The sequence below is a fragment of the Eleutherodactylus coqui genome, chromosome 2 (assembly GCF_035609145.1).
Source record: "Eleutherodactylus coqui strain aEleCoq1 chromosome 2, aEleCoq1.hap1, whole genome shotgun sequence".
In the NCBI taxonomy this organism is placed as follows: domain Eukaryota; kingdom Metazoa; phylum Chordata; class Amphibia; order Anura; family Eleutherodactylidae; genus Eleutherodactylus; species Eleutherodactylus coqui.
In genome coordinates, this window is record NC_089838.1 from 116,114,705 (window position 1) to 116,141,802 (window position 27,098).

The window sequence follows — 27,098 nt, forward strand, 5'->3', positions numbered from 1 at the left end:
ATGATCATTCCTCTGTGAAAGCACAGAAACGATCATTGCTGGGATGACTGTCATCATGTGTAAGAGGGCCCTTAGACCGGATTTACACAGACAGACAATCGCTCAAAAGTCACTCAAATGACAGTTTGAGTGACAGTTTTGAGCAATCATCTTTGCATGCCTTATAGTAGCCAAGTAGTTACTATACAGTTATGTAGCTGAAGCAAGATACAGCTGCAGACACTAATAGAACAATACAGCTGTTTTGCATAAGCAAACAGCTGTATCATTCTGCACACTTACAGCCCGTGCCCCGCTGTGAATTCACAGCAAGACACAGGCACAGAGAATCTTATCAGCGCAGCTGGCTGTGATAACAGCCGATCGTTCAATTCAAGAAAACTTGAAATGAGCGATCAATGACTCGTGCGCGAAAACTGCACAATGTCAGTGCATTTAGACGCAACGGAAATCTCTCAAAGGCTTTGAGCGATTTTTGAGCAATTCTTGTTGTGTCTAAATGGACCATTACTCTAGCATACTACTGCTAAAGCCTGGTGTAAGACTGCCAATCTTTAGTACATTTCCCCTACTGAGCTCAATAAATATGACAGATGCTTCCAAAACCCATAAAAGCAATACATTGACTAGTTCCTGGAATATATTCTATCTACAATCCTTAAATACTCTGTAACACTACAGCCACACGTGCCGAATATTTTCCTGTAACTCTGTAGCAAAATTCACATGTGTTAATCCGCATGGATTCACAGCAGATTTCACTCTGCGCGTTGAAAGGGGTGAAATTTGCAGTGAATATTGACAACATAAATTGGCATCCTGCAGATTAACCATCCACATCACAGGTCAATTTCTGTCCGGACTTCGAGCGGATTTATTCCGGGGCCTGTGGATGAGATTTGTTAACACAATTCCCTTTGCTGCATGGAAAGTACAGATGGAAAATGCAGTGTGTCCACCCCGTGTGAACATACCCTCAAACATGGCAGAATGGAATTACTGCTAAACAACTGAGTATGGAGAAAAAGCAAATAGAAGCAAGACAAATCTTACTTGGTGAGATATAACGGTGACACGTGGATTATCGAGGTTCAGCCAGGACGGGATTTGGCCATTTGTCACAATGAAAACATGACGAACCCAGGGAGCATGTTTCTCAATAGATCTCAGAGAGTACCGTAATTCTTCATTATCCTCAAAACGACTGGCTGAGATGTCCTCATCCTGCTTTAGCTTTAAAAAGAAAAGTTGAAAAACCATAAAGTATGAAAATTGAGAAATTCTGCCATGAATTTTGCTATTGCTTCGAGGACTACATTTATTCAGAACTTCCAGGTAGTTTACTCAAAACCTCAAACAGGTGTCATCTGAATCCTATCTGTACTGGCAGTGTCCCCGAGTATCGCATTGATGTATTATGAAGAATACTGCTGTGGATGTGTCCGATACCCCATGGTACAGACCAGTGATGGCGAACCTTTTAGAGACCGAGTGCCCAAACTGCAACCCAAAACCTACTTATTTACTGCAAAGTGCCAACACGTCAGGGGGCGGGGCTTATCAAGACGTACTATTTTACCCCCGTCCTTCTAAAAAGGACTGGGCCGCATCAAAACACACAGCGTACAGATTTTGACAGCTTTTTGAACGCAGAAATACTCCAATTCCAATTTCTGTGGAAAATTCTGCAGCATTTCCGCATCCAAAAAGCAGTCAAAATCTGCACGCTATTTTGAAACAGCCCTGCCCATTTCCGCCACATGTAAACATACCCCAGTGATAATAGTGCCCCCCGAGCGATAATAGTGTGATAGACATGATGATTATTTTGTATAAAATGTCTATCGATTTGTATAACGTAAATGTATTTTGCTGTTGTAATGACTTTTAGCTCTGGAGTTTGATCGACACACAATCTAATCATAGTATTTACTAGACAATGGGATGGTGAAGGATGTCTGATGTAATGTTAGCTAAGTACATAGGGATTGCACAAGAGACCTCTAAGAGTTAAGGGCCATAGTGTTACGTGTATATCCTGTGTTTAATACTGAGTGTTTACCTAGGCCCCCTTCCACTCCTCACACAAGCTAGTTAAACAATGATTTGTCAACTACACAGAATTCCTTAAGGCTGTCTGCATGCTAAAGCAGACAAAGTCCACACTATGGCGGACGTGAGGAAGGGTGGGCAGAGAGGCGGGGGATTCTATATGATCCGACAAATGAGAATCTTATATGTTACTGATGTAATCTGTTGCACGCCCATTGAAGGGCGGTTGTCATGTGTTATAATAAAAGGCTTGAGCCTCTATACATTGTAGAGACTCTCCCAGTTTTAGACCAGCATTTGTGTCTGATCTGGTTCGATGATGTGTGCACACGATACAATTCGGAAGCGGCAAAATACCCCGAAGCCTGCTGGAGAAAATCATAATCCAGAACAGTGTCGTCCTTGGGTGGGCGAGTGGATCTGTGAGGTCACAGCCTGGAACGTACAGAGATCGGCAGATGGCACGCGAACTCAGGGGCCCGAAAATCTACAGAACACGGTAAGATTGCTTTATGTAAATCTACCGATGTGATCTGGGTTCTGACTGCTAAATCTGCCTGTATCTGATCCAGACTGGACCTTCACTGAAAGACAGGTCTGTCCACTCGAAAAATCACCATGTTACCTGTCTAGGGGTATTTTGTATGCTGTGACTGTTGTGTCTGAGACGGTTAAAAATTGTGTATACAAGACCAAGAGATAAATTTTGTGAGGGTTAATGTGTCGGAAGGGCGGACTCGGCTGTTTAGGTCTGAGGGAACACGCCAGTGACACTTGCTCCTAGGTAAACTAGTGTGAGGTTAGGAAGATTTATGATACGTACATTTACCTTTTATGATTGAGCGTGTTATGTTCTCATATGTGAAAAGGTATATACGTGTGAATATAGCCGTGGTGTGACAGCTGATGTCTCCAGAAAACTCTTGGTCATTTAAAATAATCGTCAGTCTCTGTGTATAGCTAAAATGTCCTGTCTAGAACGTGTACAAGAAGTGCTCTTGGGGATTACTGGACGGTGGGTTGTTAAAAAAGGTAGATGAGATATATACCTTGAGCCGTTGTGGGTATTCTCCAGTAATCCCGTCTGTTTGGTATTATAGAAAGAATGTGCAGTGTTTATTATTGGGGGGAGGGGTGCTGATAAGAGAGTGGACTGAAGCTAAGCCACTGAGAGCATTTCTCAATTAACCCTTCCGTTCCCTTTGTATTGTATTTTATAGAATTAATGTGCATTGTAATCTGAGTGGGAAAGAGAGGTTATATTGGAAGGATTTGAAGATAGAATGAGAAGGTTAGGCATAGACGCAGGTTGTTTAGAGAATGGGGAGCAAAGTGAGCAAGGGCAAAGGTCATAGAGCTTGTGATCTGGTTGCTGAAGGGAAGGGAGCAGAGTTTACTGAACAATGGGAAAGGACCAGGAAAAGTTGCAGAAAGAAATGTCAGGTCATGGACAGATAAGCAGAAATGAATATGGTAAGATAGGTTGTAGAAAGTTTTCAGAAGATGAGCAGGAAGCCTAGCAGAAAGAAAGGTGTTTTTAGATTGCTAGGAGGAGGTATAACGTAGTTAAGAGATTGAAGAGGGGAAAGCATGTAGTGGGGTATGTGTATTGCTAATGAACAATGTAATGTCTTTGTGTTGACTACAGCCCCTCCCTGTAATGGCGGCCCTGCTTGCAATGTTTACAATCCAACATAGTGTGACTCTGCAGTAAATGTAGTGAGGCCTGCCCCCACCCTGAAGTTACTTCCCCCCATGTGCTCACTTTCAGGGTGTGTGATGTTACTTCCGGTCGCTCCCCATCCGGGACAGGACCTGACCCCGCCCCTTCCTCCTCCAGCGGCCATTTTGCCTCACCTGGAAGTGCTGCTGCCCCTGGCCCCGCCCCTTCCTCCGGCAGCCATTTTGCCTCACCTGGGAGATTTGTAGCCCCGCCCCCTTCTGCCTCTAGCGGCCATTTTGCTGCACTTGGGAGGCCTATATTCCCCAATGCCACAGTGCTAACATCATGATTGTCTGAAGTAAGGTTTTGTTTGACCGGCCTTTGTTACACTCCAAGATGTGGCCACTTTGGATGTGTGATAAGTTCAGGGAAACAAACCTTTGTGGAGATGCAGCTTAGGACATAGTAGATGACTAAGCTGGTTTATAGTGCATGGAAGATTGGAGTTGATGCATGGGGGGCAGAGACCGGGAATACATGACAGGGGACGCTCTCTCATAATCCCAGGGGCTCTGTTTTCCACTGCCTGCTTCTCCAATGGATACTCAGACCGATGATGTTATGGAAGGCTCCTACAGATTAAATAATTTCCCTATAGTCACCCAGCAAACTTTTTCATGCAATTTGGTGAAGTAATTTTACTTTTTATGTGAAGAAAGAGGGACTGAATTGCCCAGAGTAGGATGTTAATTCATCCGTATTCTTTAGTTTTTCTTTAAGTCTTTTGTATATTCTAGTGTCAGTCTACACTGAAGCTATAATTATATTCCGACAGGAGAGTAAAAGCTAAACGCTGGCCATACCCTGAAATACTATTACACTGGGTGACGTAAAATTTGAATTGTGTGGCGCCCCCTTGTGTTAAAAAATGCTAACTGCAACCTGAAAAAAAAAATTAAAAAAATCTAAAGGATATTTTCGCTCAGACTTTGCTGCATACAATGTCATCTTGACCTACAAAGTGCTTGTTTTTGTGCCTCTTGGTTTACTAGTTTGAACGCAATTACTCTTTTTTTCCATTGAGTATTCCGGTTCAAAAGGGGGGAGGCATAGGTGATCTGGGTCATGGATGATCTAGGTGTTGTAGATCAGCTATTGGGTTTGAAAAAAAAATAAACAAATAAATGATTTTGTGCTACAAGATTCCGAGCCATGTGAAATAGAACATCAACATGATTATTTAGTACTAATACAGTAAGAAACTGCAGGTATGCAAACAGTTACCAGAACCCCTGTTGATAATGCATATGTTGAGCTTTTTGCAGATGGTACCAGGGTGAGGATTGATGACTCCACATCGGATATGCAGTGGTCACACAACAAGATGTCCTAGAAGCAGAAGCTCTGCCTCCGCATGTCACAGTACAAGAAGCGGAATTGAAGGCCCTCACTGAGGCGAGTAGAGTGGTGAGAGGTAAGACGGCAACCCTTTACACTGACTCCTGGTATGTATTTGGCATAGCTCATGATTACGGCCCAATATGGAAGGCCAGACAGTTTTTACCTTAGCAGGACAACCAATTGAGAATGGTGCAGCGGTACAGAGTCGCATGGAGGCCCTACTTCTACCTGACAAAGTTGAGAGTTCGCACCAATTCCTACACTGGAGAGGCGAGAGACGACACCCTTGCTGACAGCGCAGCAAAGGCAGCGGCCCTCAAGCCGTGGAAGAAAGAAGAAAAGATACTGACGGCATGAGTCAGTGGTAAAAACTTTAGACATTGATAAAAATTTGGACTTTGATATGCTAAAGACTTTTACAGTTACAAGCCAGCAAGGAAGAAAAGAATAAATGGACTAATATGGGAGCAGCAGAAACAGGACAGCGTGTGGTGAACGGTCAACAGCACTTGCCCACCACAGTTCCTGTATCCCATGATAGCCCAGCTGATGGACGGAAAGACCCACCTAGTAAACCAGCAATGACGACGACGCTTGAAAGACGATGGGCGACTTCTGGGTTCTCTGTAGCTGCTGCATCATTTGTCCAGTTTAGCATGATCTATGCCATAGGTGAGACAGGGCAGAAGTAAATTTGCCACATCACACTTGCCTGGACCACTCTACCCATTTCAGGGATTGCAAATTGACTACGTTCAGCTCCCACTTGTTGGGAAGTATGAATACGTGCTTGTTGTTGTTGATGTCTTTGCAGGTTGGAGGCCGACCCTGTTACCAAGGTAAACAAATAGGTAACCGCAAAGAAGCTCATGAACGAGGTAAACTGTGAATATGGGGTACCAGAAGTGATTCAGAGTCAGACAGAGGTATAAACTTCGCAGGTGAATGTAACATATCATGTCTGCTCTGGGTGTATCCCAGGCCTTTTACATACTGTACCACCTTTAGTGTAGTGGAAAGGTGGAGAGACTTAGTGGCACGCTAAAAAGTAAGATACTTAAAAATGACGCCACTTTGGAAAGACTGTCATCCAATAGCCTTATACAGTGTTGGATATGAACCCAGGGGGGATTATACATTATCTCCCTACGAGATTGTTTGGGCTAGCCCCAAGGCTAGGTTGTTACTATCCTCAGTAGTTACAATTACAATCTGATGTGTTGACTGAGTATGTGATTTCCGTTGTTAAAGAACTAACCAAAGCCTATGCACAGGTGTTCTCTTCCAGACTCAGAGGCAGACACTGGGACACATTTCTTGCAGCCTGGGGATTGGGTGTGCGTCAAGAAGTTCCTCAGGAAGCACCCTCTTGAGCCCTGATTTGATGGCCCCTACCAGGTGCTTCTGACTACTGCCACCGCTGTGAAACTAGCCAAAAGACTTACATGGATCCATGCTTCATACTGTAAGAAAGCTTCAGATCCGGGAGACCAGTCTTAGTTGTGCCAAAGACATTACTCTGGTTAGGGCTAGTGAGAGAGGAGGGTGGCAACTGGAATCCTTAGTCGGAAGAATACGAGGGTATGGTTACCTTCTAGTATAACTCGTCCAATGCTCAAGTAGCCGCATATTCCTTCGACTATTGTACTGTGGTCCCGTGTCTAGGCGCAAGATCCCACCGCAGGCCAGATTTAGCTCAGTCCAGCTGGTTATATGACTTATATACCCGGGGAATACAATATGTTCGCGCCACTGATAACGTCTGGGGAGAAGACTGCCGTTATTGGGGATTAGTGGGATGTAACGCAGGAACAGACTAGTCCTATAAACCGCGAAGTGCCTTAAATAAGAAAGATAGGAGCGGGAAATCCCTAATTAGTCGTATAACCCTCCTTGAGAATAATAAGGACAGCAGGTATTTGAAGGCTGAACTTAGTATGTTGCTTGGTTTTAATGCGGTTTTTACATTAACCATGGGAGATCCAAGCCCGGGGGACGGAGGGACTTATAGTCTGGGGACATACCGGTACGGGGGGACAGATCCCTTAGGGAAGTTTAAAATAAGGGGTATGGTAGATGCAGCCGAATGGAAGCCTTCACTTAGTCCCGTGCCCATAATTAACCCCCTCCGCCGTAAGATAAAGACCTTGACGAACATGATGATCATAGCCGACCCTACCTTTAGTGGACACCTTGACAGTAGCGACTGGCTACTCTGACCAGAATCTCTGGTTGGAGTTGATGAGGTACAATGCTAACAGGAGCAACAAGTCTAACTGTTGCGTGTGCGGTAGTGCCCGACTACACTCGGGGATGGTCCCCCTAAATCTCCCTGTAGATGCTGAAGAGTGGTTTATTAGTCTCTTCACGAACATTTCCGTTAATTACACTGTCCGTGAGAGATGGAAGAAGGAATACTCTATAACTACTTGTGTTTTGCACCGGAGAGAGTATTACTGACTACCCTGGAAACTACACCTGCCAGGCAAATAGGCAGGGTGGAGGGAGATTTTTGGGGAACTCACAAACGGGTATTGCTCCTCCTACAGTACGATAGGAGGGGAATGGATGCAGAATCAGGTCCAGTCCTTAGGAGACGTTTACTGGCTTTGTGGAGACATGAGGTAGAGGACCCGCCTGGAGGGTAATTGGACAGGGGAGTGTGCCTTAGTAAAGCCCTTATGCTCCTCCACATCCTGTCAGACAACATTGAGGATAATGAGGTTACCCCCAATAGTTAATTTATCTCGATCCAACTCAGTCTGTGTTTTGTGGTTATCCTGTCATGTTGGTCTATCCTTGTTTTCCGCATAGGTACGGCGGTTCCTTCCAGTCTTGTCACTAGGTAGTGTAGGGTCAGGGTGAGGCGACCTGGACGTGTTCACCATTAGGACTATCTCCAGGAGGGACATTGGTGTGGGTGAAGATTAGGGAGTCCCACGCCGTGCGTACCTGTGCACGCTACTAGTATTGTAACATTATGCTAGAGCGAGAAGAGAGACCCCTGGTGGTAGTTTTGATCTACACGTGTACATTGACGTCATAGGATAGCCAAGGGGGGTACCTGACAAGTTTTAAAAATTAGAGACCAAGTTAAAACTAGATTCGAGTCCATTTTCCTGGTCATTATGGTAAATAAACGTTGACTGGATTAATTATGTTTTTTATAATTAGCAGCGGTTTATAAATTATACTAGAGACGTCTTATAGGGACTAGTCGACCAATAGGACCTACCTCGACTATGACTTTTCAAAATAGAATGGCCTTAGATATGACTTTAGCTAAAAAGGGGAGCGTCTGTAAGATGATAGGGGAGACTTGTTGGACCTACATCCCAGACGACACGTAACCCGCGGGTAAAGACGCAGTTGCCATTAAGAAGCTGACCGCACTAACTAAAAAGGGCTAACTTTTGGGACCAGTACTCGCCATGGATGAGCGGGTGGTAAAGGATCCTGGCACAGACGGGCGTCGCTGTTGTATGTGAACTGATGGTTACCTTTTCTGTTCTAGTCTGCTGTGTTATCCCCTGTGTCAGAGAGACCTGTGAAACTGATGCTGGAAAAGCCGCTCCCACCATGAGCTTGCTGGATGCATCCCCAGAAGGAGTGGACAAGTCCTACACCCCCTTGAAGACCCTAAAATGAACCTTCAACGCGCTCCAGTTATAGGCTCATGCGCAGAGAACTGTGAAAATTAGATAGAGAATTAGAGGATAGACATTTTAAGGGGGGATTGTGATAGACATGATGATTATTTTGTATAAAATGTCTATCGATTTGTATAACGTAAATGTATTTTGCTGTTGTAATGACTTTTAGCTCTGGAGTTTGATCGACACACAATCTAATCATAGTATTTACTAGACAATGGGATGGTGAAGGATGTCTGATGTAATGTTAGCTAAGTACATAGGGATTGCACAAGAGACCTCTAAGAGTTAAGGGCCATAGTGTTACGTGTATATCCTGTGTTTAATACTGAGTGTTTACCTAGGCCCCCTTCCACTCCTCACACAAGCTAGTTAAACAATGATTTGTCAACTACACAGAATTCCTTAAGGCTGTCTGCATGCTAAAGCAGACAAAGTCCACACTATGGCGGACGTGAGGAAGGGTGGGCAGAGAGGCGGGGGATTCTATATGATCCGACAAATGAGAATCTTATATGTTACTGATGTAATCTGTTGCACGCCCATTGAAGGGCGGTTGTCATGTGTTATAATAAAAGGCTTGAGCCTCTATACATTGTAGAGACTCTCCCAGTTTTAGACCAGCATTTGTGTCTGATCTGGTTCGATGATGTGTGCACACGATACAATTCGGAAGCGGCAAAATACCCCGAAGCCTGCTGGAGAAAATCATAATCCAGAACAATAGTGACTCCACCCAGCAAAAATAGTGACCCCCCCCCAGCAATAATAGTGACCCCCCCAGCAATAATAGTGACCCCCCCCAGCAATACGTATTCCCCCTCCCCAGTGGCCCCAGCAATAGTGACCCCCCTCCCACAGCGGCCCCCACTATCATAGTGACCCCCTCCCACAGAGGCCCCCCGTATCATGGTGACCCCCTTCCACAGCGACCCCCAGTAGCAATAGTGACCCACCACAGCGGCCCCCAGTTAGCAATAGTGACCCCCACAGCGGCCCCCAGTAGCCATAGTGACACCCCACAGCAGCCCCCAGTAGCCATAGTGACACCCCACAGCGGCCCCCAGTAGCCATAGTGACACCCCACAGCGGCCCCCAGTAGCCATAGTGACACCCCACAGCGGCCCCCAGTGTAATAGTGACACCCCACAGCAGACTTGCTTAGCTGACTTTTATCATGCTGAAATAAACTACAGTGAAATCCTTCTAAAAGACCATCTCTTTGAGAAGAACCCCTATTCAGACCAGATTCCTGTGACAGATTTTAGCCACTAAATATTATGCAAACTGGCAATTTTCTTTGAGCTTTCCCCTTCCCCCTAGACTACTACTTTTCAATACAATTTTGGCTAGTTATCTCATGGAGGTTTCAGTTTTCCTTGTGTTGGAGGGAAGTGACTAGCTGCTGTGATGCCTCCTATACAATACACATACAGAGAAGATTCTGCCAAGTGATATGAATAAAGCACTCGGAGGAAGATAAAAAGCTCACAATTAGCTGCAGCAGCCTCTGTCTGGGTGTTTTCCTCACTCAGCTGCTCTTCCTCCCCCTCCTTCTTCATAGACTCCTATGGGCAGCATGTCTATATGTCTCTCACTACCTTCTAATAGGTGGTGCTGACGAAGCATTGTCACATCTTCCATTTGCATACTAAATTTCCCAGAGGAGCATTGCATGGCTTTTTATGTCTCTTTACCCCTACTAGGTGGTCTCCACAAAGAGAAACTGTACTCCTCCCAACCCATGTCTACAGCTCCACAGTTTTGCTCCCATCTCCTCTCCATAGGTGTCTATGGGTAGCATGTAATCTGATTTGTCAGTGAGCCATTAGTCAGTCTTGTCAACCGAGATCTAGTTTAGCAATTTTTCAGAGTGAGTGAATAGTTTAGGAGCAAAAGGGGTAGAAGGAAAGAAGCCTTAGAGAGAAGTACTTTTCTCTAATAAGATATTACAAACTTTCTTCATCTATCACAGTTACTGATGATAACCACCAGCTTCTGTGACACAGTTATAGATGAAATCACAGCTCATCCTCCTAACTGTATACTTATAGGCTGTAGCTTATTTAGGTGAATATAAAAATAATGACAATTAAACACTTTCCCCAGCAGGCAAAAATGGTATAGCCTCAGCTAATGGTATGCTGTTGCATCATGAGATTGATGTGAAACTAAAAAAAATACTCATCAGACACCATATTGAGAGTGTATCAGACAGGGAGCTACACTGCATGGAAGTTGCTACAATACACAGAGGAGAGCTCCAGAATATGATCGGCAATCAGGTGAGGAAGGCAAGGATAGAAAAATGTGTTTTCGCTGGAGTGGCCCTTTAACATATAAGTAAAAACTCCAAGCAACTGAAATTGTGAAAGTAGCTACAAAATGATACACTTATGTTTCAGCTGGGAAGGTCCCACTACTATAGTTCAGGCATTTCATATAACAGCCATACGTCATCTTGGTCTATTTGGTTATTCAGTCTCATTACACTTCACATAAAGGCACGAGTTGTTACATTCACACTGTCCTGCTAAAGACATAGGCTAAATGAGAATTACTGCCGGAAGAGTACACAGAAAACCAAAGGGACATGTGAGGCATCTACCCACATGTAAGTAACAGGAAAATGGGCTGGTTACCAAGGCACTGCACCCACTGTACCTAATAAGGAGGTAAACAATCTTCCCAAGTTAAATATATCTAGATTAGGAACTTGTGTGCTTGAGTGGCATGCCAAGTAAATACAAACAAGACTTAAAACTTTATCTCATGTTAAAGATATTTGCCTTTGACATTAATTAAAGGACACCAAGACGTCATTCCGACAATATCTACATACCTTTTCACTCTTCAACCATTGAGTCAGGTATCAGTCATCTCATGGATAGTCTTACACTTATATTTATCCGACAAAACAACAAGCAAAATACTGAAAAGCCAAATATAGATAAGTAGACTGGCTGCCTGTATGCAGGTCGATTCTCAGTGAAAGGCGTTGCCCCAAGTGTACCATATACAAAATGTCTGATTAGCATATCCTAAGTGCCGACCTGGAAGGTGTCCAGCAGCTCCTTCCTCACGATCTTGAGAATTAAGGGGTCATGGTCCACATTTTCACCCAAAAGATGACGAGACTTCCAAGATTCTCCACCACGTACAACAAAGGGAGTTACAGAAACCTCTAAACGAGGGCTTTCCAGGATCAGTGTCTACAGTCCGTAGAGCAGGGGTCCCCAACTCCAGTCCTCAGGGACCACCAACAGGTCATGTTTTCAGGATATCCTATAGTAAGAACACCTGTGGCAATGTCTGAGGCACCGACAATAATTACATCACCTGTGCAACACTGAGGAAATCCTGAAAACATGACCTGTTGGGGGTCCCTGAGGACTGGAGTTGGGGAACACTGCCATAGAGCTTACTAGCTATTATTTTAGAAATCCTATAAAATCTGTTTGCAAGCTACATCCAAGATAGAAAGAAACTACAGAAAAAACTATAGACCTGCGCTACTTGAAATATCGAATAAATTATGCATGTCTCAATAATCAGTGTTTCCAATAGAGACAAACAAAAACAAAAACACTGTTTTTATTGTAAGCAAACAAATAAAAGAAAAGAGGTAGCAACCTCTTCAATTAAATATATAAAAATACTTGCGGGATCCAAGTATTTTTATATATTTAATTGAAGAGGTTGCTACCTCTTTTCTTTTATTTGTTTGCTTACAATAAAAACAGTGTTTTTGTTTTTGTTTGTCTCTATTGGAAACACTGATTATTGAGACATGCATAATTTATTCGATATTTCAAGTAGCGCAGGTCTATAGTTTTTTCTGTAGTTTCTTTTTGACTTATCCGACCTCTTAGGAGGAACGGAGTTATACTGTGACCCGCAGCTCTCCAGAAAGTTTTGGATCGTTCTTCTTATTTAATCTGTTTTTTTGGTACACCCTGGATAAAATATTTCTTACGAGCACACCAGGATGTTAGGTGCAGGCATAACCACCTGAGGGTGATATGCCTTGCACCAGGTGAGTTACCACACGAGCACCATTGTGGTATTATACATAGCTGTTGGCGCTCTCCGTGACCCCTATTTACATCCAAGATAGACAATAATACAACGGATATACAGTACGCACACGTATATAATGTTTGTAACTTTCTGAGAAAAGTGGATCAGACTTCGTTTTTTTTAATCTTTAGTTAAAAGGCTTAGGGCTCTTTTACATGGGCAGATAAATTATTCAGCTTCCTGCATCCAGCGGGAATCTGAACAATTATCGTTCAGTGTAAATGCATGCCCCGACTGAACAACGAATCACAATTTGTTGGCTTCTCATTCACCGTTCAATTTCTGCATGCAGAAAACTGAACAACGCTTCGGCCCACATAAACAGGCAGTTGTTCACTTATGAACAACTGCCTGTTTACTGTGAATTGATGCAGGCGGACAGGACAGAATGTAAGAAGAGCTCTTAGTTTTATCGCAACTTGTGATCAACTCCATCGCTGCATCATTGCTTTAAGGAAGCAAAAAATATTCTCTCTGTGTCAAGCACATGTACCTCTCTGACATACACACTGCCGGCTGGAGAGGAGCGCCATGCAATACAAATCAGATGAGTTGACGTCATCACTATGATTTTCAGCGTTGCTGCGTTTAACCCCGACACATGAGATAGTGTATGCATAGTGATATGTGCAGCCAGTAGTTCTCTGAATGCAATTAGTGTGAGAAGGGGAGGGGTTGGTGAATGATGTTATAGCTCTGGACATGAATATATTGGAAGAAATCTGCTCTAGATGTGATTATATTGTGCAGGGGCTCTATGTGCAATTATACTTGAGCACAGAGCACTAGATGTCATTATACTGCAGGACCACCTCTGGATAAAATGATAAAACAAGGGGGAGCTCTGAATTCGAGTAGACTGCAGGGGGGAGCTCTGCATGCAAATATCCTGCAAGGGGGAGCTCTGGATGCGAGTAGACTGCAGGGGGGAGCTCTGCATGCAAATATCGTGCAAGGGGGAGCTCTGGATGCGAGTAGACTGCAGGGGGGAGCTCTGCATGCAAATATCGTGCAAGGGGGAGCTCTGGATGCGAGTAGACTGCAGGGGGGAGCTCTGCATGCAAATATCCTGCAAGGGGGAGCTCTGCATGCAAATATCCTGCAAGGGGGAGCTCTGCATGCAAATATCCTGCAAGGGGGAGCTCTGCATGCAAATATCCTGCAAGGGGATGCTCTGCATGCAAATATCCTGCAAGGGGGAGCTCTGCATGCAAATATCGTGCAAGGGGGAGCTCTGGATGCGAGTAGACTGCAGGGGGGAGCTCTGCATGCAAATATCCTGCAAGGGGGAGCTCTGCATGCAAATATCCTGCAAGGGGGAGCTCTGCATGCAAATATCCTGCAAGGGGGAGCTCTGCATGCAAATATCCTGCAAGGGGGAGCTCTGCATGCAAATATCCTGCAAGGGGGAGCTCTGGATGCGAGTAGACTGCAGGGGGGAGCTCTGCATGCAAATATCCTGCAAGGGGGAGCTCTGCATGCAAATATCCTGCAAGGCGGAGCTCTGCATGCAAATATCCTGCAAGGGGATGCTCTGCATGCAAATATCCTGCAAGGGGATGCTCTGCATGCAAATATCCTGCAAGGGGGAGCTCTGCATGCAAATATCCTGCAAGGGGGAGCTCTGCATGCAAATATCCTGCAAGGGGGAGCTCTGCATGCAAATATCCTGCAAGGGGGAGCTCTGCATGCAAATATCCTGCAAGGGGGAGCTCTGCATGCAAATATCCTGCAAGGGGGAGCTCTGCATGCGAGTAGTCTGCAGTGGGGGAGCTCTGCATGCAAATATCCTGCAAGGGGGAGCTCTGGATGCGAGTAGACTGCATGGGGGAGCTCTGGATGCCAGTAGACTGCAAGGGGGAGCTCTGGATGCAAATATCCTGATATGATAGTTTAATTCTGTGTCATTAGGTTACCAAATCTAGTTAAGTTGTAAAAAACATTTAAGGACCACCCATACGCCTTTTGACGATGGTCATTGAGGGGCTTTATTCTGATCCGCCGTCTTTTGATGGCGGCTGCATCAGAAGCCTGGCACAGGTCTCCGATGACAGGGGAAGAGGGTGCTCAACTGTTGGATAACAGCCTGGCACGTGCTCAAACAGTGGGTACTAGAAAAACCTTTGATTCCTGCTGTTTAACCCTTTACATACCGTAGTCAGTGCAATTGCGGCATGTAAAACGCTGACAGAGGGAGGGGGCTCTCGCTCAATCAAATTGGACACCCACGATGTGATCACGGGGTCTCGATGGGTTGATATGGCACCCGGAGGCTTGAATGTAGCCTCTGGGTCTCTCAGCTACCATGGCCTATGAAGTATAGTACTGTTTTAGAAGAATAATAAAATATGGTGACATTTAAGTCCCCTAGTGGGACAAAAATAAAGTTAAAAAAAAAAAAATTATAAAAATGTCAAAACCCCACCTTTCCCCCTTTATTATGTTAAGAAAAAACCTGTCAAAAGACAGCGCTGCAGGATAAAGCATCTTAATGGCTGCTGTTAAAAGATGTATGGGTGGTCGTTAAAGGGGCTGTCCCGCGAAAGCAAGTGGGGGTATACACTTCTGTATGGCCATATTAATGCACTTTGTAATATACATCGTGCATTAAATATGAGCCAAACAGAAGTTATTTACTTACCTGCTCCGTTGCTGGCGTCCCCGTCTCCATGGTGCCGTCTAATCTTCAGCGTCTAATCGCCCGATTAGACGCGCTTGCGCAGTCCGGTCTTCTCCCTTCTGAATGGGGCCGCTCGTGCCAGAGAGCGGCTCCTCATAGCTCCGCCCCGTCACGTGTGCCGATTCCAGCCAATCAGGAGGCTGGAATCGGCAATGGACCGCACAGAAGACCTGCGGTCCACCGAGGGTGAAGATCCCGGCGGCCATCTTCACAAGGTAAGTAAGAAGTCACCGGAGCGCGGGGATTCGGGTAAGTACTATCCGGTTTTTTTTTTTAAACCCCTGCATCGGGTTTGTCTCGCGCCGAACGGGGGGGGCTATTGAAAAAATAAAAAACCCGTTTCGGCGCGGGACAACCCTTTTAAGGGGTGAATGGGAAAGTGTATGTTAAATATAGTTACATGATTCCTTAGGTTGAAAAAAAAACCACATCCATCAAGCTGAACATCTCAGACCCAGCTGCTTGAACCAGAGGAAGGAAAAACACAAATCCTCTGCCCAACTGTTGCCAACTTGTCTCACTGCAGTTGGACACTTTCTTCCAATCTAATAGATTTCTAAATCACTGTAATCAGCACCCATGTATTGCTAGGGCATTAAAACTATCCTTATGTGCCTTCTAATAGTCCTAAAACCACCATTCGTGCAACTAAATTATAGTTTAAGTCAATTCTACACATGTCCTCTTCACTTGGCAGAGCAGCACAGTTTTTGTTAAATATCTGTGCCAGAATGTCATGTAATGGAAGTTATAGGTCAACATAATTGCATATTTTCAGATACCAACTAAAAGCATTATGCAATAATTATGACAATTTATAAGGGCTCTTGGGATAAATACATCTGCTGCTGCTTCCAACAGCCCATAGACATTAAATGGAGCAACAGATTGCTTGTACGACTGCTGAGCCATTCAGACTCCTAGCTACAGGACTCCGGCTAGTGGGAATGGGGTCCCTGGTTCTGGTGAACGGTGGGGGTCCCACTGGTTGACCCCTTCCTGTTCTAGCATTTATCACCTATTCAGGTGGACTGATAATAAATGCTTCTGCTGGAATACCCCATTAAAGGGGTATTCCGGGCAGAGACCAACATTTTAATATCTAATGTGAATCACCACAATAAGTCATTTTGTAATAGGTTCACTGAACCGGCTCTAGCTACTTTCTTTATTTTCCATCTGTCATGTGACCCTCTGCCTGAAAAATATCTCCACTCCTCTGATTTCGTCCACATTCGCTACTTCCTTCCCCGTCCATAGCCTTCAACATCCTGTGAGCAGTGCATGATGGGAGGACAGGAGTGTAAGCACTGTGCTGTATTGCTCATGTGCAGTTCAGAGTGCCGGAAGCTCCTGCACTCTGAGTGACAGGGAGGTTGGTGCTAGTAAGTTGCAGGATCAGTGAGCTGTGGGAGGAGCTACAGCGCTGGCCAGTAAACAAGCTCTATGCATGCTGGGAGTTGTAAGTAACAGTCTGTTGTGGTGTTTACTGCAGAAGTAATGTATGTAAACACAGCGGCAGATCTGTGCTGCACGGGACAAATAAGCGGGTCCAAAGCGGAGAATAAAAAGGTAAAGGTTGCTGCTACTTAAAGGGGTTGTCTCGCGAAAGCAAGTGGGGTTAAGCACTTCTGTATGGCCATATTAATGCACTTTGTAATATACATCGTGCATTAAATATGAGCCATACAGAAGTTATTCAGTTACCTTCCCTGCGCTGGCGTCCCCGTCTCCATGGCTCCGTCCAACTTAAGCGTCTAATCGCCCGATTAGACGCGCTTGCGCAGAAGGGTCTTCTGCCTTCGGGTCTGTCCGGCAGCAGCGGCGTTCTGGCTCCGCCCCTTCTACACGTCATCGCATAGCTCCGCCCCGTCACGTGTGCCGATTCCAGCCTCCTGATTGGCTGGAATTGGCACACGTGACGGGGCGGAGCTACGCGATGCCCCGTAGAAGGGGCGGAGCCAGAACGCCGCTTGTGCCAGACCAAGCCGAAGGCAGAAGACCCTTCTGCGCAAGCGCGTCTAATCGGGCGATTAGACGCTGAAGTTAGACGGAGCCATGGAGACGGGGACGCCAGCGCAGGGAAGGTAAGTGAATAACTTCTGTATGGCTCATATTTAGAGATGAGCGAGCATACTCATCCGAGCTTGATGCTCATTCGAGTATTAGGGTGCTCGAGATGCTCGTTACTCGAGACGAGCACCACGCGGTACTCGTCTCGATTAAACAAGCACTGACCATTGAATTCAATGGAGCCGGCAATACAGCCGGCTCTATTGAAAGCAATGGCCTGCCGGCGAGCGTGGGATGAATTGTCGGGAAGGGGTTAAATATATAAGCCCTTCCCTGCAATTCATCCAGGAATGTGTAAAAAAAAATTTGAAAAAAATATATATATAAAAAAAAAAATTATATATATATATATATATATATATATATACATACATACATACACACACACAACCGTTCAAAAGTTTGGGGTCACCCAAACAATCTTGTGTTTTCCATGAAAAGTCACACTTATTCACCACCATGCGTTGTGAAATGAATAGAAAATAGAGTCAAGACATTGACAAGGTTAGAAATAATGATTTGTATTTGAAATAACATTGTTTTTACATCAAACTTTGCTTTCGTCAAAGAATCCTCCTTTTGCAGCAATTACAGCATTGCACACCTTTGACATTCTAGCTGTTAATTTGTTGAGGTAAGCTTGAGAAATTGCACCCCACGCTTCTAGAAGCATCTCCCACAAGTTGGATTGGTTGGATGGGCACTTCTGGCGTACCATACGGTCAAGCTGCTCCCACAACAGCTCAATGGGGTTCAGATCTGGTGACTGCGCTGGCCACTCCATTACCGATAGAATACCAGCTGCCTGCTTCTGCTGTAAATAGTTCTTGCACAATTTGGAGGTGTGTTTAGGGTCATTGTCCTGTTGTAGGATGAAATTGGTTCCAATCAAGCGCTGTCCACTGGGTATGGCATGGCGTTGCAAAATGGAGTGATAGCCTTCCTTATTCAGAATCCCTTTTACCCTGTACAAATCTCCCACCTTACCAGCACCAAAGCAACCCCAGACCATCACATTACCTCCACCATGCTTAACAGATGGCGTCAGGCATTCTTCCAGCATCTTTTCATTTGTTCTGCGTCTCACAAACGTTCTTCTTTGTGATCCAAACACCTTAAACTTGGATTCATCCGTCCACAACACTTTTTTCCAGTCTTCCTCTGTCCAATGTCTGTGTTCTTTTGCCCATCTTAATCTTTTTCTTTTATTGGCCAGTCTCAGATATGGCTTTTTCTTTGCCACTCTGCCCTGAAGCCCAAAATCCCGCAGCCGCCTCTTCACTGTAGATGTTGACACTGGTGTTTTGCGGGTACTATTTAATGAAGATGCCAGTTGGGTACCTGTGAGGTGTCTGTTTCTCAAACTAGAGACTCTAATGTGCTTATCTTCTTGCTTAGTTGTGGAACGCGGCCTCCCACTTCTTTTTCTACTCTGGTTAGAGCCTGTTTGTGCTGTCCTCTGAAGGGAGTAGTACACACCGTTGTAGGAAATCTTCAATTTCTTAGCAATTTCTCGCATGGAATAGCCTTCATTTCTAAGAACAAGAATAGACTGTCGAGTTTCAGATGAAAGTTCTCTTTTTCTGGCCATTTTGAGCGTTTAATTGACCCCACAAATGTGATGTTCCAGAAACCCAATCTGCTCACAGGAAGGTCAGTTTTGTAGCTTCTGTAACGAGCTAGACTGTTTTCAGATGTGTGAACATGATTGCACAAGGGTTTTCTAATCATCAATTAGCCTTCTGAGCCAATGAGCAAACACATTGTACCATTAGAACACTGGAGTGATAGTTGCTGGAAATGGGCCTCTATTCACCTTTGTAGATTTTGCACAAAAAAACAGGCATTTGCAGCTAGAATAGTCATTTACCACATTAGCAATGTATAGAGTGCATTTGTTTAAAGTTAGGACTAGTTTAAAGTTATCTTCATTGAAAAGTACAGTGCTTTTCCTTCAAAAATAAGGACATTTCAATGTGACCCCAAACTTTTGAACGGTAGTGTATATATATATATATATATATTATATATACATATATATACATACATACATACACTCACCTGGTCCCGGCAGACGGAGTTCAGCGCGGCCAGCCGCAGTCCTCCTGAACTGCTCTGAACAGCTGTGAGTAGTATTCAGCAGCCGGGGATTTAAAATCCCCGCCTGCTGAATGAGCTGCCTCTAATTGGTCACAGCCTGACCAATCAGAGGCAGATTCCACTCACACACCCATTCATGAATTTATGAATGGGTGTGTGACTGCTGCCTCTGATTGGCTCAGCGGGACCAATCAGATGAGAGGCAGCAGTCACTACTCACAGCTGTTCAGAGCAGTTCAGGAGGACTGCAGCCGGCCGCGCTGAACTCCGTCTGCCGGGACAAGGTGAGTATATATATATTTTTTATTTTTACACATTTCTGGATGAATTGCAGGGAAGGGCTTATATATTTAAGCCCTTCCCGACAATTCATCCCGCGATCGCCGGCAGCCCATTGCTTTCAATGGAGCCAGCTGTATTGCCGGCTCCATTGAATTTAATGGGCTAACATCGTTCTTCTCTGCCACAGCTGTTACAGCTGTGGAAAAGGAGAACGATCTTTATGCTGACAGTGCGGGGGGGGGGGGGGGGGTGTCTCACTCTTGCCACTATTGTGGCTTAATAGTGGGACCTGGGAACTTGAGATGCAGCCCAACATGTATGTAGCCCCTCGCCTGCCCTATCCGTTTCTGTGTCGTTCCAATCACTTTCTTGAATTTCCCAGGTTTTCACAAATGAAAACCTTAGCGAGCATCGGCGATATACAAAAATGCTTGGGTCGCCCATTGACTTCAATGGGGTTCGTTACTCGAAACAAACTCTCGAGCATCACTGAAAGTTCGACTCGAGTAACGAGCACCCGAGCATTTTGGTGCTCGCTCATCTCTACTCATATTTAATGCACGATGTATATTACAAAGTGCATTAATATGGCCATACAGAAGTGCTTAACCCCACTTGCTTTCGCGAGACAACCCCTTTAATTATACCTCCTAGATTTCAGTATTTTCAGAATTTTCATTTTGTGCTTGGAAAACCCCTTTAAGCCAAGCCCTTATACACATCTGTACTAGGGCTCCAGCAGATTTACGCTGGTCAGTTCTATCGTCAAGCAACAGAAATATTGGAACTGCCTGATCTGGCCAATACCAGAGCCAAACAAATGTCCCCGTTTATCAGAATGTGGTCAGTCTGCCTTCTAGTATTCCAATCATCATCTTCACAGACTAAAGCGCAGCATGCTGTGTTATTTCACCAGGATGCTCTGACACCAATATGAATGGGCCAAAAGTAAACCTATCAAGTGCGATTTCTCCACAATAAGGAAACTTTCCTGTGTAGCCCTAAACATAGGGCAATAGTTATGGAAATTCTCTCATGTAAATATCTTTCTCAAAAATGGACATATTGGTGTGGACAACGCAGTATGAAGTGAATGTTCTTTGCTGCCCCCATATCCTGAGCCCATGGGCTGTCTATTTCTTAAACCTTCCTTAGTTTCTGCATGTTAAATGACTTGCTGAGTTCTCATATGACCCGTATTTATGAACATTTCACTTGGACTTAGCAAAGAGTACAAGTTATGTGGCCCGATTTATCCCCTACCACCAGCTGGATGACTGTTGAGTAGTACAACTTTGCCAGACGTGAAAAATGATCCCTGACCTTTGAGCCCCAATTATATTCAAGGTAGATGTCAATTAACAAATCCATTTTCTCAGATTTCAGACATGTACCCTACCCAGATAGGAAATCTAAGGAAGACGTTGGTCATTTCACTACAAACCTGGCTGACAGCACTAAGATCCCAGAGCAAGTAAGCTGGACTCAATGTCACCTCTTTTCCTTCTATAGTCATGTTTTTCTTGGCTTGGATGTTGAGTTCTGGGAAATCTTTGGGATTATTCAGCTGCAAAAGTGCAACACTCGCTTCAGAATATAGTTGTATCTGCAGAGAGGTGAACAATTTGACAAGATAGTTAACTAATGCTAATGTTACAATGGTTAGCCAATAAAAGTATCACCTCTATAATAGCTTGTCTTCTTTTATGAAAGAGTATGTAACATCACTAAGAAAAGTCAATAGGATTTAGAACACACACAGGTATATATATATATATATATATATATATATATACACACATACATACATACACACACACTATATATATATATAATATATAAAAATAAGCAACAGTGTGACTGTAATTTGACACGAACAGATTTTCTCATTTTGTAGTAGGGCAGGGAAAAGAAGCATCCAAAGGCCTTCTAAAAACAGCACAACATTTGCATTGAGCCTAGCAGACAATACGTGGGGAAGCAGCTGACTATGGTGTAATATTCCTGTTATTTGGCACGGATGTTTCTGCTATCCAGGAAGAGCAACTGGACAGGCAAAGACTTGACGTGAGCGTATTGCATTTCATGTCCATACTCAACTATTCTGGGAGAAATATCTGCAAAACAATAATAGCTGGTAATGTAAAAAAAAAAAAGAACACTTAGGATGATCCACTGTGTATATATGTATTTAGATATAAAATTCAATTTAAAACCGGTGGACCATCCTAAGTGTTCTCTTTTTTTCCTCTCATTAACAGCTATTGCAGGTTTTTCGTGCCATGTAACTAAACGGTGAGCACTGCAAAGTGCGCTTGGAGCCTGGTGAACTACTTGGATGTTCTATACACACGTGACCATACAGGCATGGAGATCTGGTAGCGTTTTACACAACATGTTTAGTACAGTCTGAATCTGCTAAATAATGCTCTGTTCGTTGCATTTGCAATTTCTGATCCATGCATACATCCACTGGTGGCGCACAAAATAGGAAAGTGTAAATAAATAAAAGGTATACCGATGCATACCACCGCGCGGCCTATAGATATGCTTGCTGTCTACACCAGGAGTGCAGGAAACAAATGTATGTGATCAGACTTCAACGGGCAGGTCAAAATCTATAATACAATCTGCAAGCAAGCTATTGCTGAAGATTTTGATGAGGATTACCCGGTAGATCCACAGCAAATTCCTCAAGTGCAGAATTTAAATGTATGAGTTTTGTTCAGCTTCTTATGACGTTTGCAGGAAAATCCGCAGCGGTACATCTAATTTGGTGAGGATTTGTTTGGAGATTTTCCTGCCAGCTTATTGTGAAAATTATCCACTGCAAGTCTCGCCCGTGTGCACTGGAGAGCGGCTATGTTTCTGACAAGTGTCGGCATAGCTGTGAAGAACTTTGATGCTGGCGGACTTTACAGTGCTTTGCACCCTGTTGTTTATCCCTCATAGCCCGGATTACTGGCAGAACATGGACACCGTGTCCTGGACAAAATAGAAGATGAAACCTGATGCAGTATATGTTTATACTATGTCACTAGGAATTCCATTGTCATTTCTTGTAATCTTCTGCACTTGATACTTGTAAATTCCATTTTCTATGTCAGTTAGTATCAAAGGCTACAGATATTGTAAAGCAAAGGGCTCCACCTAGTGCTTGAAGTGCACTCAAGTAATGCGACACGAAGAAAATCACATATTTCAATGTAGGTAATGACGACTTTATTTTAGCACATAATTAAAAGTACTAGGCATGGCACACCTTGTGGTCAATCCCCACAAACTACTGCACATACTATTACAACATTGTTTCATTTTTTTAACCCCTCTACAGAGTTGAAAACTATCCTATCCAATCCGTTGAAAGAATCACTAAAAAAGGAAAGATAAATAAAATGCCTTGTTCCCTTCTGAAATCGTATTAAATGTGATAGGTTGGGATCCTGAATTTGCAACTTTTAGTGTAATATGAAGTCACGGGCTGCTATTCACTAGAACTAGTAAATCACTAGATTTTGCAATTTGGATGACACAGATCTAATAACACTACAATAGCAGAATCCAGCAGCTAGGATTCAAAACGTACATCACCAGGTAATTTTAGTATTGCTTCCCTGATTGTAAATCACTACAGAGTTTGTTGGCAGTATATAAGTATTACAGCCAAAGTATAGCAAGGATGCATCAATAGTGTGATAAAACAGAAATAACATCCAAAGAACTGCAGACCTCTCTTATCTGGTCTACAGTTTCCATAACAGAACTAGGATGGAACTTTTATATCTGGCACAAAGAAAAAGTTGTACGAAAATTGCACCAACAGCGAAATTGGTGTGGAGAGGTGCTGCTGCCTCAGGACCTAGACAAATTGTCATCTCGTATCTATCTGTCTCGTATCTATCAGTATCTATTGGTATCTATCTATCAATCTGTTATACAAATGGTCTATACTGATAGTGGTACAAAAGACAAGATCAAGTTGCCATCAGAACAAGTGAAGAGAAGCAGGCCTCAAATCCAAACCCCCCAAAAGATATCATGTATTAAAACTGATCAGTGTGTCTGAATTACCACAATGAATCCTGGGTTGATAGGCACGGCTCAATAAGTTATAATTTAATGAGCTTGATCCGGGCACAGATATTAGCTATATACTGTTCTGTATGGCGAAAGACTATAGCATAAAGCGGGGGGGCTTTTGTGCAATCAAGACAGGTAATGCAGGATGAGAAGATCCTCATCATCCACACAGACTTTTCTTTCTCCAGGTGTGATTAAGCACTTTTTTAAAGTTTATAATACTCTTACTACTAAAAAATAAAGCCTGTAAAACAGTAAATTCACACATGTGCTAGGGCTTAGTTCTGGGTTTTTTGTCTGTCAGGAGGAAAGTGTTGGAAATTTAATGAAAAAGAGAGGATCTGTTTTTCCTTATTGATTTCAATGGGGTTTAAAAAAAAGCAAATGATAAGGTTCGGCTTCCTTGGATGGAAAAATAACAGTCTGCAGCATTATTTTTCCGTAGAAAAAGAACTGGAACTGTATTATAATTTTAGTTTCTGTGCTCCAAAAACAGAGCAGAGATGGGGGACTGCAGGAGCCAGGAGAGGATCGGCGGGGAGAAGGTGCGGTAAGTAGACTGATGGGAAAGGAATAGGCAAGTAGTGATTTTATTTTTTTTAATGACAGAACCCCTTTAATATTTAACCATAGAACAACCATTTACAGTAATCAATCTCTCATACATCTATTGTTACTTCAGAAATATACTGATATTCAGAAATCAGCTTTACAAAAGTTAAAGGGACAAAAAAAAACAACTTTCATTAAAACCTATTTCTAGCAACGTGTTCAAAAACCCAGAATAACTGAATTCAGTACAATACTGACGCGTCCCAACTCAGACTGCTGTTGAGAAATTTGTAGTAAAAGGTTTTCTTTTTAGAGGTATCATGTAGAACATGTATTCCTAACACAATGCATGTGAAAAGCTTTCTTCAGAATACATTCATAGATGGCGGCCTATAAAATCTCAATTTTGGTCAGGGGTTGGGATATCCCATTCTTGCACGGAGCCCCTCAATTCTTTCCTTACCTGTTTAATTCTGGAGGACAGACTCTGTGGAAGTTTTGATTTTAGCTGGTTTGTATCCTTGAATGTTGATGGAAATCCACTAAGGAAAACCAGGTCCTGCATGAGTACCAACCCTGGAGAATCTTTGTCGGTGGTCTGTATAAAGAATGCAAGATATGAACTGGTGTAGTGTACAATCAGTACAGCTCACAATTACTGTATATATAAGCAGATTTCCCATTTTTATTTCTTAAAGGGGTTGCCCAATTTCTTTATAAATGATGGCAGTGGAAAGATTGTATAAAATAATAAGAGACATGGTATCGCCAGCTGCTACTCCGCCCTTCGTGCTGGCGTTGGCTTACATATGCTGCAGCGGTCACTGCTATAGCTGAAGTTCTGCTGTCTGCCCGCCCTGAATCATTAGCATGACGTCCTCTATACAGTGCTAAAACTATCATGTCCTAGCCCTTCTGATCTGTACACCTAGCCAGGATGATGTTGCAGGTCACGTGATGCGCCACATAAGAGAAGAATGGGTGCATTGTCGGGACCTGTTAGTGAATTTAAAAGATGCTAAGGGCTGAAAGGGAAGATCAATAGGCCAAAAAAAGAAAAACCTGAAAACCTCTGTAAAGGTGTATTCTGGTACTTTCTCTATTTTTTACCATAGCCAGGCTCCGTGAAGCATTCAACAATGCTTTTTGTTTACCCTAAATGAGTGGTTGTACTTCGATCAGAGTTTGTCTTATGAACCCTGCTGTCCTGATTCTGAGACTTCCTCTGATGCAAGGACCATGGTCAGCGGCTCCTAACTTCCTGTCCTGACCCTCCTGTCTCGGCTTCATGAATATTTATGAGCTGGGAGGGCAGTCAGGAGCAGAGGGTCACCTAGAGTTATGAGCAGGAACAGTTGTAACCTCTGAAAAGGGCACTGCATGCTCACTAACACAGCCGCAGCCTTCTCCCTCTACCTGTTACTGCTCTGATGGCTGTCATGCATTGGGCTGTAGAATATTAGCCATTCATTGATAGGAACTCATGTTTTATTCATGGACAAAATGTATAACGGTGGGTAAAGCCTTGTTTAGACACAACGATTATCGCTCAAAAGACGTCCTTTGAGTGATAATCGTTGTGTGCATTTACAGGGCAAGGTGATCGCTCAAACGTAGAGCGATCACCTTGCACTCCGTGCGGGCTATTCAGAAAGCAAGCGGGGTCGCTTGTCTTCTGCATCCAGCTGTTCTCTGCTCGGAGCGCTTAGCTGTTATACAGCTGAGTGTTCCGAGCGAGATATTCAGAACACAGCTGGACCGCTGTGTTCTTCATACCTCGACTGTGTGCTGAAGACAACGATCAGCAACGGCTTAACGAAAACTGCACGATGTCATTGCAGTTAGACACAACGATTATCGCTCAAAAGACGGCTTTGAGCAATATTTGAGCGAGAATCATTGTGTCTAAATCAGCCTTTAACCCCTTCCCGCTCCAGGACGTACCGTTACGACCTGGGAGCCTGGTACTTCCCGCAAAAGGACGTACCGGTACGTCCTGGAGATAGCACGAGATCACATAAGATCCCGCGCTATCCCGCAGCGGGAGCCGGCTGTCAGTCACAGCCGGCGTCCCGCTCCAACAGCGGGGGGACATCGGAGATGCGCCCGCCGCTGTTAACCCCTTCCCTGCCGCGATCTAAGTAGATCGCGGCAGGGAAAGAGTTCACAGAGGGATCGCGATCCCTGTGTGTCTCCGGCCGGCTCTCGCGATGTCATCGCGAGAGCCCGGCCTGTCACCATGGCAACAGGACGCCAGACACTGGCGTCCTGTATTGCCTGTGCCTATAATCGCTGTACAAGCGATAAGGCATGGCAGAGCAGTAGCTCTGCCATGCCTTATGACAGCGATCATAGGCACAGTGATGTAAGTCCCTCAGAGGGACTCAAATAGTATAAAAAAAAGAAAAGAAAAGTGTAAAAAAAAGAAAAATGTAAAAAAAAAATGTAAAAAAACCCCTTTTTTATGCTTTCTCTAATATTA

General features: G+C 44.0%; 1 protein-coding gene across 1 annotated transcript in view; it reads right to left on the reverse strand.

Annotated features, from left to right (window-relative positions):
- Positions 1-27,098, reverse strand: part of GNPTAB (N-acetylglucosamine-1-phosphate transferase subunits alpha and beta) — a 78,256-nt gene that overhangs the window by 23,079 nt on the left and 28,079 nt on the right. Inside the window, exons 7-9 of the mRNA XM_066591412.1 lie at positions 25,080-25,214; positions 21,429-21,590; positions 1,054-1,233 (exon numbers count right to left, since the gene is read on the reverse strand). Coding sequence (XP_066447509.1) covers positions 1,054-1,233; positions 21,429-21,590; positions 25,080-25,214 — 477 coding nt within the window. The remainder of the gene's footprint in view (positions 1-1,053; positions 1,234-21,428; positions 21,591-25,079; positions 25,215-27,098) is intronic.